This window comes from Odocoileus virginianus, chromosome 3 (genome assembly GCF_023699985.2).
Source record: "Odocoileus virginianus isolate 20LAN1187 ecotype Illinois chromosome 3, Ovbor_1.2, whole genome shotgun sequence".
Lineage (NCBI taxonomy): Eukaryota > Metazoa > Chordata > Mammalia > Artiodactyla > Cervidae > Odocoileus > Odocoileus virginianus.
Genome location: NC_069676.1, coordinates 63,847,175 through 63,866,234, shown reverse-complemented (window position 1 = coordinate 63,866,234; position 19,060 = coordinate 63,847,175). Strand labels below are relative to the sequence as shown.

At 40.8% G+C, this 19,060-nt stretch overlaps 1 protein-coding gene across 2 annotated transcripts in view; it reads right to left on the bottom strand.

Moving 5' to 3' along the window:
* Positions 1 to 19,060, bottom strand: part of SGCD (sarcoglycan delta) — a 611,526-nt gene that overhangs the window by 141,942 nt on the left and 450,524 nt on the right. For both annotated transcript variants that reach the window (XM_020898146.2, XM_020898128.2), the window contains exon 5: positions 17,039 to 17,158. In XM_020898146.2, the coding sequence (XP_020753805.1) occupies positions 17,039 to 17,158 (120 nt within the window). The remainder of the gene's footprint in view (positions 1 to 17,038; positions 17,159 to 19,060) is intronic.

The window sequence follows — 19,060 nt, the reverse complement described above, 5'->3', positions numbered from 1 at the left end:
TTGACGACAAAGGTCTGTATAGTCAAAGTTATGGTTTTTCCAGTAGTCACATGTAGATGTGAAAGTTGAGCCATAAAGAAGGCTGAACGCTGATGAATTTATGCTTTTGACTTGTGCTGGAGAAGACTCTTGAGAGTTCCTCGGACTCCATAAGATCAAAGCTAAGTCAATCCGAAGGGAAATAAACCCTGAATACTCGTTGGAAGGATGGATGCTGAAGCTGAAGCTCCAATACTTTGGCCACCTGATGTGAAGAGCTGACTCACTGGAAAAGACTGATGCTAGGAAAGATTGAAGGCAAAAGGAGAAAAGGGTGGCAGAGGATTAGATGGTTGGATGGCACCACCGATTCAATGGACAGGTACTTGGGTGAACTCTAGGAGATGGTGAGAGACAGGGAGGCCTGGTGTGCTGCAGTCCATGGGTTTGCAAAAACTGAGTGACTGAACAACAAAAACACATCAGAGTAAGGGACCTCGCCTGGGGCCTATAGACACCCGGATTCATGGTTAGAACTCAGGGCATCAGAGAGCTTTGAAGGGGCAGATTTCACATCATTATTTTCCTTAATCCTTAAATTAAATCTAGGATGTCCTTTGATTAGAATGTAGAAAATGATCTGTAGTAATTATCTCCATGGGGCTGTGTCATCAGTAGAAATTACAGATTATTTCATATCAGAATAAAATTGTTGTGTACCTCTCAAAAATATAATTCACGCTCATCACTGCTTTGAAATGAGGATGATCATGAGGCCTGTAACAACATCTTTTAAGGTGTTTGTAACAAAGAAAGACATGTTACTACATCACAAAATTGTTTTTTATATATTGATGACTGTCTAACATTGGTCTTGTTTGGTAATTTTGTATAATGGGATAAAAATACAATTCTGAGAAGTGATCTTCAGTAGCCTGACAAAAAATTCCATGGCAGAAAAAGGGAGATACTTGCTTTCTTTCTTTTTTTTTTTTGTTTTTTTAATTTATTAAAAAAAATTTTTTTTAAAATTCTCATCGCTTTTTATTATTCCATTATATAAGTATACCACAGTTCTACCTAGATGGGCATTTACATTGTTTTTATTTTTTTTTTAATTTTTTAATTTTTTTTCCATTTATTTTTATTAGTTGGAGGCTAATTACTTTACATCATTACAGTAGTTTTTGTCATACATTGAAATGAATTAGCCATGGATTTACATGTATTCCCCCTCCCGGTCCCCCCTCCCACCTCCCTCTCCACCCGATTCCTCTGGGTTCAGTTCTAATGAGATGGATGAAACTGGAGCCCATTATACAGAGCGAAGTAAGCCAGAAAGATAAAGACCATTACAGTATACTAACACATATATATGGAATTTAGAAAGATGATAGCGATAACCCTATATGCAAAACAGAAGAAGAGACTCAGATGTATAGAACAGACTTGAGGACTCTGGGAGAAGGCGAGGGTGGGATGTTTCAAGAGAACAGCATTGAAACATGTATATTATCTAGGGTGAAACAGATCACCAGCCCAGGTTGGGTGCATGAGATGCTTGCTTTCAAATGACCATTCAACGTACGTATCAGGTAAGTGTTCAGAGATCATAGCCCATGTCTCGGTACTTTCTGCATCATCCCCAGGGGTGCCTGGGGGAGGATCATACTCATAGCAGGGTCTGGCCACAGTTACTGTAAGGTGTGGGTGACATATCTTGCCCAAGTCAAGGTATGATATCTGGGCAGAAACACACATTAGCTGAGGAACCCTGGGCAATCTCTTTTTACCTCCAAGAGCTTCAGTCTCTTAATTTCTAAGATGGAGATTTGCAAAGTACCTTTCTCTTTTCTCCCTATCTTGAGTACCTTTTAGTATAGTTCTGAGAATCAAATAAGATGACAACAAATATTCAGATCTAACTCAATGCTACTATGCAAAGGGTGACTTTATATTCAGTTCTAGGATTCCATGAATTCTTGTGCATTAGCCCATCTGTGATTTGTGGTAACATAGACATTCCCTAAAACTGACTTCTCACACTTGACCCCAGTTCTCTGAGTACTTTTAGGGTACATGTTTTTCTGATGCATTTCTCACATCTCATACTCTAGCCTAAGTTCTGAAAGGCAGCAGAGACCATGCATTATAAAAACAATTTCCTGGCACTTTACACTGCTCCATTAGAAATCGTTTGATCAGAGTTTGCTAAGGAGACATATATTTTCAGAGTCCTGGGAGGAAGAATTAGGCCAGGGGAACTTGTTCATGCAAGGATGCTCTCATTAAACACACAGTTGAAGCACTAGAGCCTGAACACTCCCCAATAACCAATCAGCACGACAGATAGGAAGTCTAGAGGAAAACTCATTTTCCTTGGCAGCTGAGACATATTTAACAGCCAAAGGAGAGAAGCACATTGCCTTCCTCCATAGCTCATAGGCACCTTGCATATTGATTTCCTATCAGCCCCCTCCTTTGTTTGCTTAAGTGCAATCTCTTCCACAAGCCCAGGATACAATACAAGTATCTGAAATGTGCTCTGACCTCTGATGGGCTCCCATCAAGCAATTCGCAGGAAGAAATGCACTGTGTCCAGACCTCATTTTGGCCACGCTTGTGTTTTTTCCAACTGACATAATCCTGCCCTTTCTCATATGGAAAGCCTGTTTCCTTTGGGCTGAGAGTGAAAAAAGAGCAATGGGAGTTGTGAGCACTGCAAGTCTTATAGAACAAGATCATGACTTTCTTTTTGGAATGTCTTTGAATTAAACCACCAAGCATAGACCTCATAGGCACATCTGGTCCTCTGATCTGTCCAACCCACCTCCTACTGCTGACTATCCTCACGGCACCATGTAAATCACAAATCAGATCTTGTCACTCCCTAATTTGAAGTTCTTCAGTGTCTCTCCAGTATTTTTAAGTCAATACCGTAATACACAGTGCCCATTATAATACTATGGTTTTATGATAGATTTATATACATGTACATCTCCCTAAGTATATACTTACATACACACAAATATATGACATACATAACAAATATATATACCATAAATACAAATGAAACATAAATAATATAGACATGTATATTTGTAGCTACGTATATGTGGCATATGTTAAAAGCATAGGCTCTTCATACTGAAATAATGAACTACAAACTTTAAATGGGTTAACTGTAAGACAACATGAATTATATCTCAACAAGGGTATTATAAAAAAAATAAATATGCGCTCTAGAGTCTGATTATCTGTGTTTGTATCTCATGTCTGCCATTTAACTTACGATGTAACACTGGGGAAACTACCTTTCTATATGCCAGTTTGTTCATATGTAAAATAAGTATGAAAAACCTATCACAGAAGGCCTTTGGAAGAATTAACACATGAGGAGATTTGAAGAGCACTTGGCACATAATTAGCATTTAATAAATGCTAATCATTACATTTATAGCTTGTCTTTTGTCATGTCTGGGCATCCTGCTCCTTGACCTCTACCCTCTGGCTGGGTTAGACTCCTGAAACTTCTCCTGAAAGGTCATGCTTCCTCAGGGTTGAGTAGATGCCAGTCCATACTCAGCTCCTCCAAGTCTGTTTTTCTCGATTAACTCCTATTTGTCCTGCCAGTCTCAACTTAACCACCATTTCCTTCAGGAAGACTTTCCTTACTTGCAAAATTAGGTTAAAACCTCCTCATTTTATGTTTCTATCCATCATATACTACTCCCATGATGACACATTCTTCTTCTCATGTAGATGTTTAAAACATCTGTCTTTCTTGCTTGGCTGTGCATTGTAGAAATGCAGGGGGCATGGGTGTCCTTGTGGTCAGCACAGCAGTTGACCAGAGTCAGCACTCAACCAATACTGACTGAATATGACTCAATTTCTTTTTTGTAGTTTTGTAATTTTTGTAGAGAGAACTGCTTACACTATGGTTTGAATAATGCCAAGAACCTTCCTACTGAAGTCACTTTCTTTCTTTTGCGACCTGTGAAAGTTTCCGTATCATAAATAACTTTTAAGTGTCTAGCTCTACTTGACTTTTCTCTTTGGCTTACAGCATGAAAATCCTCTCAAATATTTCTGTGAACATTGCAGCCACATCCTGCCCAGGATACTGCCAAAAGGAGAAAATCCCTGGGAAGCTCTAGCAGAGGCCTTGAGACATCATCTTAATTCAGGATTTTGGAGAAATAAGCAATTCCTATTTACACTATGCTGATAATGACAAGCTCTTCCCCAAAGATAAATTCAAATATGCTTATTTGCTGAGGAAAACAAAAAACAATGGTAGCTCATCCCATATCCTTTACCACAGAGCTGGGCTTATGCTTTTGCTGACCCTGCCATTTAGGCAGCTGTTGCTCACTCACCCGCATCTGCAAAGTCTACCTTTGCCCCAGCAATCTCTAGAATGTTTGGCAGGTCACCTTCACAGGCTTGATCTCTTAACCCCTGACTCGAGGACAAACTGCAACCAAGGGCTGCCTTCCTTTTTTAACTTAAAAAAATTTTTTTCCCCTGCTATTTAATATTTCACTGGGTGTGTGCTGCTTTGGTACCACTGCTAGACTATAACTGACTGTGATCGAGGGACCTTTGCACTGTGTTCCTCATCCCTGCATGGACTTTGATTGGTGTCAGTTGCACAAATGTTGCTCTGTAGGAATTTGTAGGAGGAACTGGCATCAATACATGGGGTACTTTATGCTGTGCTTAGCACTGTGCCAAGGACTTTCCATGTATCATGTAGGTACTCTCATCACCCTCATTATAAGATGAGAACTTGAGGTTTTCAAAGATTGAGGAGCTTACCCAAGGTTGTACTGGGAGAGCCAGGAGTGGAGTCCAGGCAGTCTGTCTCCAAAGCCCACACTCAGATAACCATCCTGCTTTCCAATACTACCGTCCCTAAAAGAAGAAACTTGGGCATTTGCTTTTCTATTCTGTGTCCTGAAGGGTACTGGATATTTTCTCTTCTATCTCTCCTCATTTCTTTTGTTCAGGCTCACCCTCACTGCCTTACCTGCTGTATCTGGGGAAGACAGGGTATCCAAGGAGTTAAGATTCAAAAAGTAGTTCATGGCAAAAAGCTTAGAGCAAGGTGGGAGGGAAAGCATAAAATGTATTTTTAGTGTCCCTTTTTTCCCACTCAAATAAGCAGAATTAAACTCAAGTCCCTCTAATAAAGGAGAATAAAGTTAATTTCCTTTCCTACTCTGCACACTGAGAGTTTCTTATTCACATTGTCATTTCATTAAATTCCTACTGTCACCGTGGAATACAAACATTCCCCTTGGCCTCTGCTGGGAAGAAAGGAGAAAAAGAATTCAACTCAGGTGACTTCTGGTGGCATAAGAATATTCTCCAACAATACGAATAGAACTAATGAGAATGGAGACTCATTAGCTAGACGCTTTGGTAAAACTCCTGCCATTGGAGATGGCCTGCTGGAAGCTCTTGAATAGTTTGTCTCCTAGTCTGAAAACACTCTTTTTTTGGCATTAACTGGCAAGAAGACAGCTTTGAGGATGAAAACAAACCAACAGATGCCTGAAAGCACATTAGCTGTAGCTTGATAGAGAAATTAAATTTGTCTCGGTTCCACAAACAAAAAAACACACATAGCCCTCCCTCAGTAAGTGCTGGAATTGGTTCTCTTACAAGCAGCCAAAGACTGAACCTCATCAACTCTTTAATCAAACCAGAAACCTGACAAATGTCCCCAGCTGCCTTTATTCCCTCTTCCCTCCATCCCCACATAAAGATGAGGAAGACATGGCTCAGCAAGTGTGCGGGTTGGCTAAGGCAATGTCTTTGGGCCAGTTCGGGATGTTTACACAGAATGACTAATCCACCCCGCTGATATGAAATCACATCTCCCTCCTGCCCAGAGGAAAAGCGTGTGTGGCTATGCAAATAGGTTTTCCTCCTGCATCAGTTATCAACCCCTAAGTGTGGGGGGAAAGCTGACCTGTCCCAGTTTAAGATGCCTGGGCACATGAATGGATGAACATATAAAACCAGGCAGTGGTCTTTATCTTTCTGGCTTACTTCGCTCTGTATAATGGGCTCCAGTTTCATCCATCTCATTAGAACTGATTCAAATGAATTCTTTTTAATGGCTGAGTAATATTCCATGGTGTATATGTACCACAGCTTCCTTATCCATTCGTCTGCTGATGGACATCTAGGTTGCTTCCATGTCCTGGCTATTATAAACAGTGCTGCGATGAACATTGGGGTGCATGTGTCTCTTTCAGATCTGGTTTCCTTGGTGTGTATGCCCAGAAGTGGTATTGCTGGGTCATATGGCAGTTCTATTTCCAGCTTTTTAAGAAATCTCCACACTGTTTTCCATAGTGGCTGTACTAATTTGCATTCCCACCAACAGTGTAAGAGGGTTCCCTTTTCTCCACACCCTCTCCAGCATTTATTGCTTGTAGACTTTTGGATAGCAGCCATCCTGACTGGCGTATAATGGTACCTCATTGTGGTTTTGATTTGCATTTCTCTGATAATGAGTGATGTTGAGCATCTTTCCATGTGTTTGTTAGTCATCTGTATGTCTTCCTTGGAGAAATGTCTGTTGAGTTCTTTGGCCCATTTTTTGATTGGGTCATTTATTTTTCTGGAGTTGAGCTGGAGGAGTTGCTTGTATATTTTTGAGATTAATCCTTTGTCTGTTGCTTCGTTTGCTATTATTTTCTCCCAATCTGAGGGCTGTCTTTTCACCTTGCTTATAGTTTCCTTTGTTACAGTATACTAACACATATATATGGACTTTAGAAAGATGGTAACGATAACCCTATATGCAAAACAGAAAAAGAGACTCAGATGTATGGAACAGACTTGTGGACTTTGGGAGAAGGCGAGGGTGGGATGTTTCAGGAGAACAGCATTGAAACATGTATATTATCTAGGGTGAAACAGATCACCAGCCTTGGTTGGGTGCATGAGACAAGTGCTCGGGCCTGGTGCACTGGGAAGACCCAGAGGGATCGGGTGGAGAGGGAGGTGGGAGGGGGGACTGGGATGGGGAGTACATGTAAATCCATGGCTAATTCATATCAATGTATAACAAAAACTACTGTAATGATGTAAAGTAATTAGCCTCCAACTAATAAAAATTAAAAAAAAAAAAAACAAAAAACAGGCAGTGGAATCACTCAGGCTTTGAGATTTGCTCTTTTTTATTTTTTTGAGACTTATAAGAATTGTACTCCCAGGAGCCTTTCCAATGAAACCTCTGAAAGCTCATTATTATTTCTCTATTGTAAAATTGTGCCTTTTCTCATTAAGTATCTCTGGATTATTAAGGTTGGGGCTGTTCATCTGAGACTCTTTTATATGAGACTTTCTCACTACATTATTTATGGGAGAATGTATCTTTATGATCTAATATATTATTTCTGTATGCCTCTAAATAATAAACCAACCTTGGAATGAGGTGCCATAACTCTATAACCAGCAGTTCTCTGTAAAGAGTTGAATCTCCAGCAGATGATCTCTGTTGAGGGTAACACAGAGCAGGCCCAAATGTTACTATTAGGTTGGTAAACCTCCTCTCCCAAGCATCAGCGAACTATTCAGTTTTTACCACCACAGAAGAGGAAGTGTGTCCACTTTTTCATATATAATCTGCAGCCTTTCTCATGTTTCCTGCTACTTACTAATGGGATATTTCATCCCATTCAAAAGGAGAGAAAGAAGAGAAAAAGATAGAGACAAAGGAAAACGGGAGAGGCTGTTTATTTAGCACCCACAAACACAGCCTGAATGATTTGAGTAACACAGCCGACTTCAGGTAGCAGGTAGCTATGGCAGAACCCAGTTATGCCACATTCTAAAGCCTTTAAGTTCCTTTTCAAGGAGAAAAGCAGAGTGGATTAAGAAAAGCATAAGAACACAGGAGGAAGCTCTCAAATTCTGAAGGTGCCTCCAGAAGGGCAGTCGTGTCTCCAGTCTTGAGCCTCTACCAGAGAAAGAGAGGGGGTTTGTTTCGCTGATAGTCTATTTGACATGCTTCTCTAAATTCTTGCTCCCGGATGCCCTTTGACCATCTCTTCTCTGGAGTCCACCTGTTCAATCTGTACAAATGGTTCTCTGACTCTTCTGCTAGACTCTTCAGAAAACCATCTCTTGTGGCTTTTGTTTTGGCTGGCATTCCCCACCAGACACTTGGCCTCTCCCTTCAAGAGGTGCTTGAGCAACAAGAGCCAGTGCATGTTCAGCTCAGTTCAGTTTAGTCGCTCAGTCGTGTCCAACTCTTTGCGACCCCATGAACCGCAGCATACCAGGCCTCCCTGTCCGTCGCCAAGTCCCGGAGTTTACTCAAACTCACATCCATTGAGTCAGTGATGCCATCCAACATCTCATCCTCTGTCATCCCCTTCTCCACCTGCCCTCAATCTTTCCCAGCATCAGGGTCTTTTCAAATGAGTCAGCTCTTTGCATCAGGTGGCCAAAGTATTGGAGTTTCAGCTTCAACATCAGTCCTTCCAATGAATATTCAGGACTGATTTCCTTTAGGATGGACTGGTTGGATCTTCTTGCAGTCCAAAGGACTATCAAGTCTTCTCCAACACCACAGTTCAAAAGCATCAGTTCTTCAGCACTCAGCTTTCTTTATAGTCCAACTCTCACATCCATACATGACCACTGGAAAATCCACAGCTTTGACTATTCATCATCTATCCCAAATTGCCGCTGCTCCTGCACATTTCTCTTAACAATGCCACAGGTGTCAGGCTGACACGGTGCACAACACTGGGAACATCTCAGCTTCCTTCCCTTTTGACTTTCCACATCTAGTTCACTGCCAAATTTGTTTTCCTTCAAGATGATCCTTCCCATTTGTTCTCTCTTTCTCTCCTAGTTTAGGACTTTATGAATCATCAACAAAGGTATTATAATAATCTCTTAATTTAGATGCAAGGTCTCACTGCCTCTGTTTCTCTGTACTATCCAGATTGGTTATCTAACATTCCAAGGTTCAAAAATTACAGCCCTTTCATGTAACAAATATTACCAAGCACTTATTAAGTATGGACACTATTCTAGACTCTGAAAAACAAAAGTTCCTGGTGTCATGAAGTTTACATTTTGATGAGCTAGACAGGATGAAAAAATAAACACACACACATATATATAAAACACACTATGCCATGTTGTGATACTTGCTATGAAGAGGAATAAAGCAGGTAAACGTACAGATCAGTAGTTGACAAACACTTCCTGTAAAGTGCCAAATAGTGGGGCGTATGATTTGTCTCAGCTACTCAGCTCTGCTCTTGGAGGGTGAAAGCAATCACAGACAATACAAATGAGCCTGGCTGTGTTCCAGTACAACATTATTTACAAAACCAAGCAGTGGTTGTGGCCTGATTTGACCCACAGGCCATATTCTATCAACTTCTGGTATAGACTTCAATAGCAGGAACATGCTATTTTTTAAGGCAGTCAAAGGAGACCTCTTTGATGAAATGTTATTTAAGACATAAAGAAGGAACTCCTTTATACATAGACTGGAAAAGAGAATTCCATTCAGAGGGAAGAGCAAGTACAGATGATGGGTGGTGAAAACATGCTTGGTGACAAAGTAAGGAAGCCAGGGTATCTGGGCCTGAGCAATCAAGGGGGAGAGAACTCACAGAGCATCTTCCACTGACACCGTTCATAAGGCCTGGGTTCCATCACCACATGCACAACAGTTGTGATTTTCCATGATCATGACTTTGGTTGTTATAATGAAAATATACCGAATATTTGCTCTTTTTCTTTGCCTAGCACCCAGTCCTCCTCCTGGTAACAGCACCTTGATTTTCCTTTTGAGAACGGACCATGCTCTGTCTCACTCTCAGGCATTTCCAATCAAGCTCCAACAGTGGGAGACGAGCCAGGCTGTGCTATACAGAAGATTTCATCAGCCAAGTCAAGATGGCACATTCAAGGATGGGCATAGGGTCCCAGTCAGTCCAGTCAGAATAAAAACGAGGACTTCCTGGATCCAGCCTGAAGCCGCCACCACTGAACTTTTCTACCACCCAAGCCAATAATCTCCCCACCACTGGCTTTGAGTTAGATTCCTAGAATTTACAACCAAATGAGTCCTGACAGATAAACGTGCTATTCCATTTGCAAAGAAGGCAATCTCCCTATGCATTCCCCCCACCTCAGTACATACTCAAGACCTAGTTCAAACACGCTCTTCATTTAACAGGCTCTCTAAAGTCTCTCTGGGATACCACCCTTTTCCATCCAGATGCTGTAATTCTAGAGTCACTTTGCTTCTATCCTTCTACAAAGCTTGTTTTTTGCTTGGGCTCTCAGATATTTGCACGTGTGCTTCATCTTCCTGATAAGACAGTTCCCTGAGTGAGCAGGAACAGTGACATTCATCTCTGTATCTCCATGACTACAGCAACAGTGATGTGGAGATATCTTATATATAAGTGTATATGTGTGTATATATGCATATATATATATATACACACACAAACACACACACATATATATATGATACAAACACATATACTTAATGAATAAACATTACTAAGAACACCCTCCTCTTTTTATCATAAATGTCAATTGCCAGGCTGCAGTACAGAATCTCATAAAAAACTAATTCAAATGGCTAAATGCATCATCTGATATGGTCCTAAAAAAGAAAAAAAAAAAAAAAGCATCAGGCGACATTTAGATTTCTATAAATCTTATGCTAATTTAAATGGCTTTAGATTTAATTAAAAATGTTTTTCAATTGATAACAATGTAACTCGGATAATTAACATCAAGTGGCATCTAGAGGACATATTTAAAAAACTAATCTAGAGTATAAATAGACCTAATTAACAATTAGAATAACACTTTATAATTGTGCTTTGTTTACAAAGGCTATAATGTCCAATTCATTGTTCAATGAAATTGGTCATTAATGAAGATCAAAATTATGTTTTCTCTGGTGTCTCTATGAAGATGCCTCTAAGATGTGCTGGCTTTTATGATGTCTACATTTGATGCTTTTTAAAGACCATTCCTAACTGGTATTTCATATCTTTGTTCGGTAATTAAAGTTAAACTGTACCATGGCTCATCGTCCATGCTAATTTGACACCTGTTTGGTAATTAAATGAGCAGACTTGGCTATAAACTTAAATTCTCTTGTGTAAGATCTAAAACGACACCTTTGTAATATGGAAAATCTAAGGTTGACAAAGGCATTGAAGCCCATGTGAAGAAAGACAGCATCTGGTACCTGAAGGAAAGTGAGACTTTGAAGCCTATGGGGAGAGGCCCACGTGGAGAATCAGCAAAGTAGGCACTAGAGAGGTGCAGAGTATGATAGGGTAGCGGGTACGTTTGGCTACAAGTGATGAAGTGAGAGTGATGGAGGTACTTTCGTGCAGAAAAGTCCAGACTCTTAAAATTTGGAACTAGAAATGAGAAGACAGTTCAAGGCAGATACAGATTTGAGGGTCACCTGAAAAGGGCAATTACTGAAACTGTACGTAAGCATGGGATTTTCCATGGAAATGTGAACAGAGCAAACTAACAACTGACCTGGAGGGAAGTCTGCATACGATGCCAGGAGTGAATCCGCGCCACTGAGCAGGTGAAAGAAGAGTTAGCGAAGGAAGCAGAGGAGCAGTTACAGATGTGGGAGAACTGCGGGAAAAGCAGTGTCTTTCGAAGCCAGAAAGGAGGGGAAGAGCTGGAGAGCTGCCCAGGGCTCCTTCCCCCTCGGTGCGATGCTCCATGTCATGGAATTGGGGGAAGCTGAGGCTTCTATGATGGAGGGCGGGGTTTCCCTGGTGGCGCTAGTGGTAAAGAACCCATCCGCCAATAGATGCCTGAGACAAGGGTTCAGTCCCTGGGTCAGGAAGAGCCCCTGGAGGAGGGCATGGCCATCCACTCCAGTATTCTTGTCTGGAGAATCCCATGGACAGGAGAGCCTGGCGGGCCACAGTCCATGGGGTCACAAAGACTCGGACATGACTGAAGCGACTTAGCCTGCATGCACGTGACAGACACACGTGACAGACGCATGTGACAGAGGTCATCGAGCACTGTGGGTAAGACTGCCTGCACTCAGATCCTGCCTCTGCCAGTTTCTCTTTGTGCAACTTTGGGTGTGCGTCCCATCACTCTGGGCCACAGTCTGTCCCTCTGTCAATCAAGCTGAGGAGCCAGGTTCCTCTAAGGCTGTGATGGGGACCAAATGCTGGCACTCAGGGCAAGTGATTGGCATCTTGCACAGAATAAGCCCTCAATCTGTGTTAGTTATATTTATTTTGGGACTTTTCTGGAGCAAAGTGGAAAAAGCTGAGCGTGAACTCAATGCAGAGCTACTAGCCAAGTGATGGAAAAATTATTTAGTTGTGATCATTTTAGGTCAGTAGTTCTTTAGCCTGTAAATCAGAATCACTTAGGACTTGCCCTACTCTTGAGTTTCTGATTCAATAGGTCTAGGGTAGAGCTTGATAATTTATGTGTCAAACAAGTAGATCAGAGTCGGTGCTCCTAATTCTAGGGCCATGCTCTGAGGATCACTGTCTTTTAATGAAAGGGAAGACCCTACAGTTTTGGGAAATCAACTCAGGCCTTTAATTCCTCTCATAAGTAGTTCCTATGTTGAAAAGGTGTTTTCTTTTCTGACCCTAGCTGGGTTCAGAAAATCTACCAGTCCAAACTTAACCGATACCTGAACATTCCTACAAGTCCTAAGACAATTTCTGAGTACCTTTTTCTGAGAACCTAAAAGAGCTATGTAAACTTTTAGGACTTGTTGGGTTCCCTGACGCACAAGTGGACTAATAAAACCCATCACTAACACTACAACAGTCAGCATCCTGAGGACCAAATACTGTGCTGATCCTCAGTACATATATTGTACCATCTAGTTCTCATAACTCCTGTGAGAGTCAGGACTCATGATTCAAATGTCACCGTGTCACAGAGAAGAAGGAAGCCTAAAAAGGTAAAGTAATGTATCTCAAGGCACTGGCCGACAAATGATAGAAATCAGGATTAAACCTGTTCTCTCAGCTAGTCAACCAAACAGCTCTTGCCTGACTTCTTTACCCAGGAAAGATGCACATTATGAAAGATCAGCAACTATTGTCTGCCTCCACAATTCCTCAACATCTTTTTCAGGGTAAAAGACTCTAGATAGCTAACTGTTCTATATGAGGTATGGTTATTAGTCCTTTAGCCAGACTATTCAAGGTCTTTGGAGAGGGCCCAAGGTGGTCATTGCCCTGTAAACTGAATAGGCGGGTGTGGTTATCCAGAGAAGAACATAAGCAATTGTCCTGAGCCCATGGGTTAAGCTGCTGTATCTAAGAGACATTATTTTCTTAGTAATATTATTATCTTCTACTGCTTATTCTTACTCAACTATTCAACTAAAATAACTGATTTATTTACATAAGTTTCTTACTATATTCATTCATTCTTACTTCCGTTCTTTATTGTATTCCTCTCTCTTTGCTTTACACATGTAGAAACTAAAGCTTAAAGAGAAAAATAAACTTGGATAGGGTCACTCAGATTCTGAATATCTGAATGAAGATTCACAACCCAGGTATGTTAGATTCTACTATAAAATATGCATCCAGACTCCATTCTCCCAAGAGCTTGTGCAGTCTGATGACTCAAAAAGACAAACTTCTCATTAAGCTGAAAATGAAACTGCCTAAACTTCTCGTTCCACACCATATGGTTGAATCCCAGATGACAGGAAGCTCATTTCTGCAACACACTAGGCTCATTTCACTGAGTAGGATGTGAGACTTGTGGGGTGGTCATTTCCTCATCTTTTTAGCACTGATAGCAGCAGTGGTATTTATTATGATGCTTCCTTTTGAGATTTTTACACACACACAAAAAAAACAAATGCTTCTGATGATGAAGAGAGGCAGATTTATCCTAAATCACTGTGCAAGTGAAATATCACCAGCATAAGAAGCAACAGCAGCAGAATTATCCACCTGTCTTCAAGCAGCCAAATACTACAATCATCTTCCAACCCTTAGTTTATGTCACGATGGAGGAGGGGAGTTCTTAAATAATACTATCATAATACCATCATAGAATTTCATACACAAAGATGAAACCACGATGTTTGGACATCTAAAATATCTTTGCAAAGCCAGACTTCAAAGCAACGGGGTGATTCATGAAGGTTCAGAGACTAACATGAAGTGCCAATCACCATCTTTACGAAATAATTGTGGCATGAGATGCCAGCACTTTTTTCCCTGGGTAAATATTTTAGAGCTGAAATAGCAAAATACTCTTGAATAAGAAGATATTCTAAAGTTTCTGTGTTTTTTTTTTTTTTCACAAAAACTTAGAACTAACATATAAAGTGCTATTTTTATGAATAATAGAAAAAAATTATCATAAGAGTTAGCAAAGATCCTAGAGCTATATTTATGTGTAGCCATGTGCATTGAGGCTAGTATTCACAGGCAAGAATTTGAACAACAGTCACACCACTTATTGGGACTTGATCTTGGTAAGTTTTTTCACCTTAGTTCACTCATCTAAATGGGACCAATTTCACAAGACAGCAAAGTATAGTGCTTTAATGTGAAGCAGTCTGCATTCAAATACCTGTATGTGAATCCTATGGCTCACCCCTTCCAACAGTTCAGCTCCATCCTCTGTAAAATGAGGGTGATAGACTTGTGGACTCTGGGAGAAGGCGAGGGTGGGATGTTTCAAGAGAACAGCATCGAAACATGTGTATTATCTAGGGTGAAACAGATCACCAGCCCAGGTTGGATGCATGAGACAAGTGCTCGGGCCTGGTGCACTGGGAAGACCCAGAGGGATCGGGTGGAGAGGGAGGTGGGAGGGGGGACCGGGATGGGGAATACATGTAAATCCATGGCTAATTCATTTCAATGTATGACAAATACCACTGCAATGATATAAAGTAATTAGCTTCCAACTAATAAAAATAAATGGAAAAAAAAAAATAAAATGAGGGTGATAAGAAGGGTGCCTGCCCCAAAAGGTGCTGGTTAGGTCTAAAGGTAATCATGCCCACAAACTGGTACTTGGATCATAGCAAGTGGTCAGTAGACTTTACTCTTTTTTAAAGGCTATCTACTTAAAGGGCTTTATAAATAAGTTCTAAGAGGCCTCCCAACAGCAAGGGGGTGGGGAAGAATGAAGATACACAACTTAACCTTTAAACCTTAAAAGCCCCATCCACCACCCAGAGCCATGCTCTTCTTTTACATATTTTATTGATTGGGGTTTGGTATGAAATTTTATTTTTAAAAGTCTCTGTTGCTAAATTTAAAAAAAATTGCTTGAAACTTCTGCTCTAGACAACTCTCATTTTACAGACAGCAAAGAAGCAAGGCCCTGAAAGACGAAAGCAGTTGTTCCAGATTACATCCCAGTGAGCACCTGACAAGTTGACAGGTGATTAGACCACCCCTGGCTCACTGCCTCTGTACCTGGCCTTCCCATGCCACTGAGCTCTGTCAGGATGGCCATGGCCATCTTCTGACTCTGCTGAGCCTGAGGCTGGTCGGAATGATGCTAAAGTTTTGAAACTGACAGTGGGAAGCAAAATGGGATCAGTTGAAGTGATGGGGAAGTAAGGGGGTAAATACAAGTGGGACAGTAGAGGCATAAGGGGGTGTGAGGTTTTGTGCACTTGTGTGTGTTTGTAATTGTACTAGGCACTCAAGATCTACTCAGTTTGAGAGCCTGGTAGAATATCTATTTGAAAAAGACCTAGAACTCAGGGAAGATGCTGGGTCTGGGGATGGAAACTTAAGAGTCATCCAGCAAGAAACTTAGCTATGAATGTATATTATACCAGAGACAGACAGACAGACCAAACTGATGGACTGAGGGTGGAGGTGATGACCAGGAGAACACAGTGCTAATGGAGAAGAAAGATGCAACTTCTTTCAATAATAATGCAGACAACAAACAATAAGATCAAGTAAAAATAACAGTAATTTAAGATAATAACAGCTAGTACTTAGGGAACACTTGCTATTTTTTCAGCCACCTTATTAACAAATTTACATAGATTATTTCATTCAGTCCTACCAATCTCAGAAGGTAGATACTTCTATTACTCCCACTTTATAGGTGAGCAAAACAGGTACAGAGAAGTTAGATAACTTGTTTTAGGTTCACACAGCTAGTAAAGGACAGAGATAGGATTAAAATGATGGGTTAATTCCAGAACTTTTAGCTGGTATGTTTCAGTAACTCTTAGGGAGCAAGAGAAGGAAAAGCAGGATTCGTGTTAAAGCAGCATGAAAATTAACAGCAGCACCTACAGGTACCACTATTTTGTGTTTGGCACTGTGACATGTGTGTATAACATGATCAAACATGACCCGACTGAACCCGAGGGAGAACTTGAGAAGGCAGATGTTCTTAGCTTGATTGAGAAGAAAAAGAAACTGGCTCAGTGGTGTTGTCTAAAGTCACACAGTTAGTAGGTGACAGGGCAGGAATGAAAAGCCAGGTTAGCTTTAGGACCGGAACTCTTAACCCACCCTGCTAGACTGTTTCAGTGGACAGTCAAATTCAATGATTTCAACAGTGGAACCAAAAAAGAAATTCCTGCAAATGTTTTTACAAATAAATTCTTTGGTCCTTCCACCATGACTTCTAATTTAGTAGGTCATGGTTGGCTCTATGACCCTCAACTTTTCAGAAGTTCCTGAGGTGATTCTTAATTTATAACCTTGTTTGGTGATCATGACAACAGTGTAAACAAGTCTTGACTGCTTCTTGTAGGACTGCCAATCTGTGAGGATTAGTGCACTTCTTGATATGAGCACACATCCCCACTGGAAGTTTGGTGTTGGCAGACATGCCGTGAAGACTCATGATTCGAGAAATTTTTAAGGTGAGAGCTAGGATGTTCCTCTTGCCTGTTTTATGACAGTAAAATTACCTTTATAGGTAATCAGCCTAAATCACTCTTCTAGCCACCATTTCACTGTGCCTCTAAAATATACACAGTAGCATCAAACCAGTTCAATGACTGAAGTTTCCTTACCTAAAACTCGTAATCTCTCAGCTCCTACTACCACTTCATTGTTATCTGCAGAGAAGAGCAATTTTCCAGAAACCGTCTTTACCTCAAACTTTTTGCCATAAGCTTCTACGGCTTTTGGCCCTAGAAGAGGGAGAGAGAGAATACATTAGTCCCACTACATTCAATTTCAAAGAGCTTTTCGCAGAACATACACATCTGACAAGATTGTATTGGACTTTAATGTAAGTGGATTGGTTTTCAGAAGTCAGCCGTGACAACCAGCCTCGTGACTCTAGCCATGTCTTGTCAATTACTTTTAATCATACGCTCTCTGGCTGATTTTAAAAACCACCAGCTCCTTCCTCCAAACTAATGCTTGAATGAGATTTCCCTCATCTAACCACCAAATTACTGTCAAATACTGTAGATTTGGGCTTGTCTTTATGAAAGCAGAGAACACTCACCACCTCTTGATGGACTGGAATGTCTTTGGCCAGACATGCCAATTCTTCAAGAGGTGGTGAATGTTCTGTGCTTTCATAAAAGGGCATCTTTAAATTCAGCTGAAATCTGTCTCATTCTTTACCCTTGACCCACTGGATGTTTTTGACACCAGACAAGTATATAACTCATCTTCTAGCAGAAGAGGCTATAATATATTGTAATTGTCTTGAAAGCTATTGAATCTTTCATGCTGGAATTTCACTCAATAAAAAATAACTTTTAGAGGGCTTATCTATAACAACAGATGCTATGCTTGAAGCTGGGGCTATAGTAGTGGTGAAAGGAAGACAAAGTCCCTGACCCCTCAGCACTTACCCGCCGATATACATTAAAACATGTATTAGTAAATCAAACAGAAAACCACAGAGAGTTTTAGGTACTGCTGCTGCTGCTGCTAAGTCGCTTCAGTCGTGTCTGACTCTGTGCGACCCCATAGACGGCAGCCCACCAGGCTCCACTGTCCCTGGGATTCTCCAGGCAAGAACACTGGAGTGGGTTGCCATTTCCTTCTCCAATGCATGAAAGGAAAAGTGAGAGTGAAGTCGCTCAGTCGTGCCCGACTCTTAGCGACCCCGTGGAACTGCAGCCCACCAGGCTCCTCCGTCCCTGGGGTTTTCCAGGCGAGAGGACTGGAGTGGGTGCATCGCCTTCTCCTTAGGTGCTACAGAAAAATTAGAACAGGTTAGTGAGTTAGAATTCTTAAAGAAATGGACCTACCTAAATACCAGAAGTTGAGAAGGTTCCAAAAAGTTCAACCAAAGAAATGCATCATGATAACCTAGTGGTATAATCACCCTCAGTGATCCTACCTGAGATCAAAAAGGAATTTATCTTTTGGTCTGGAAATTCATATAGAAAAAAATTTGAGGGTAGAGTCCAGAAAGCTTATATTTTCTGCAAAACTGCCCAGGAGATTCTGATACAATTCTCCCTTAGTGTCTGTGGGGGCTGGGTCCAGGATACCACTGGGTACCAAAATACATGGATGCTCAAGTCCCTTATATAAAATAGTGTGATATTTACATGTAACTTATACATATTCTCCTGCATGCTTTAAATTATTGAATTATTTAGGATACCTAATACAATGTATGCTGTGTAAATAGCTGCAAATAAAGTATCAATGCTTTGTAAACAGTTGCCAGCATGGGGGAATATTCAAGTTTTGCTTTTTGGGTCTTTCTGGAATTTTTTTCTCCCAAATATTTCTAGTTGTAGTTGGTGAATACAAGAATACAAAACTCCTGGATGTGGAGGACCCACTGCACAGCATTTTTCTTTCTAGTCATTTTTCGAGACAGTGTCTCTTATTAGTAAAAAGTAGTAATGAAAGGGCCTTCAATGCCTTCCATGTAAAGATCACTAGGAATACACTTAGAGTGAAATAAATTGGATTTTTAGCTCATGGCCATAAGAGAGAACACACACCATGGGGAACTGTGGAGTTTCCCATCAAGAAGAAAGAACTTATAGGATCTGGCCCTTTATGACAGGTCATGTGGGGAAAGGGCTTTAGGAAGAGAGGTTTGTTCTGGATTA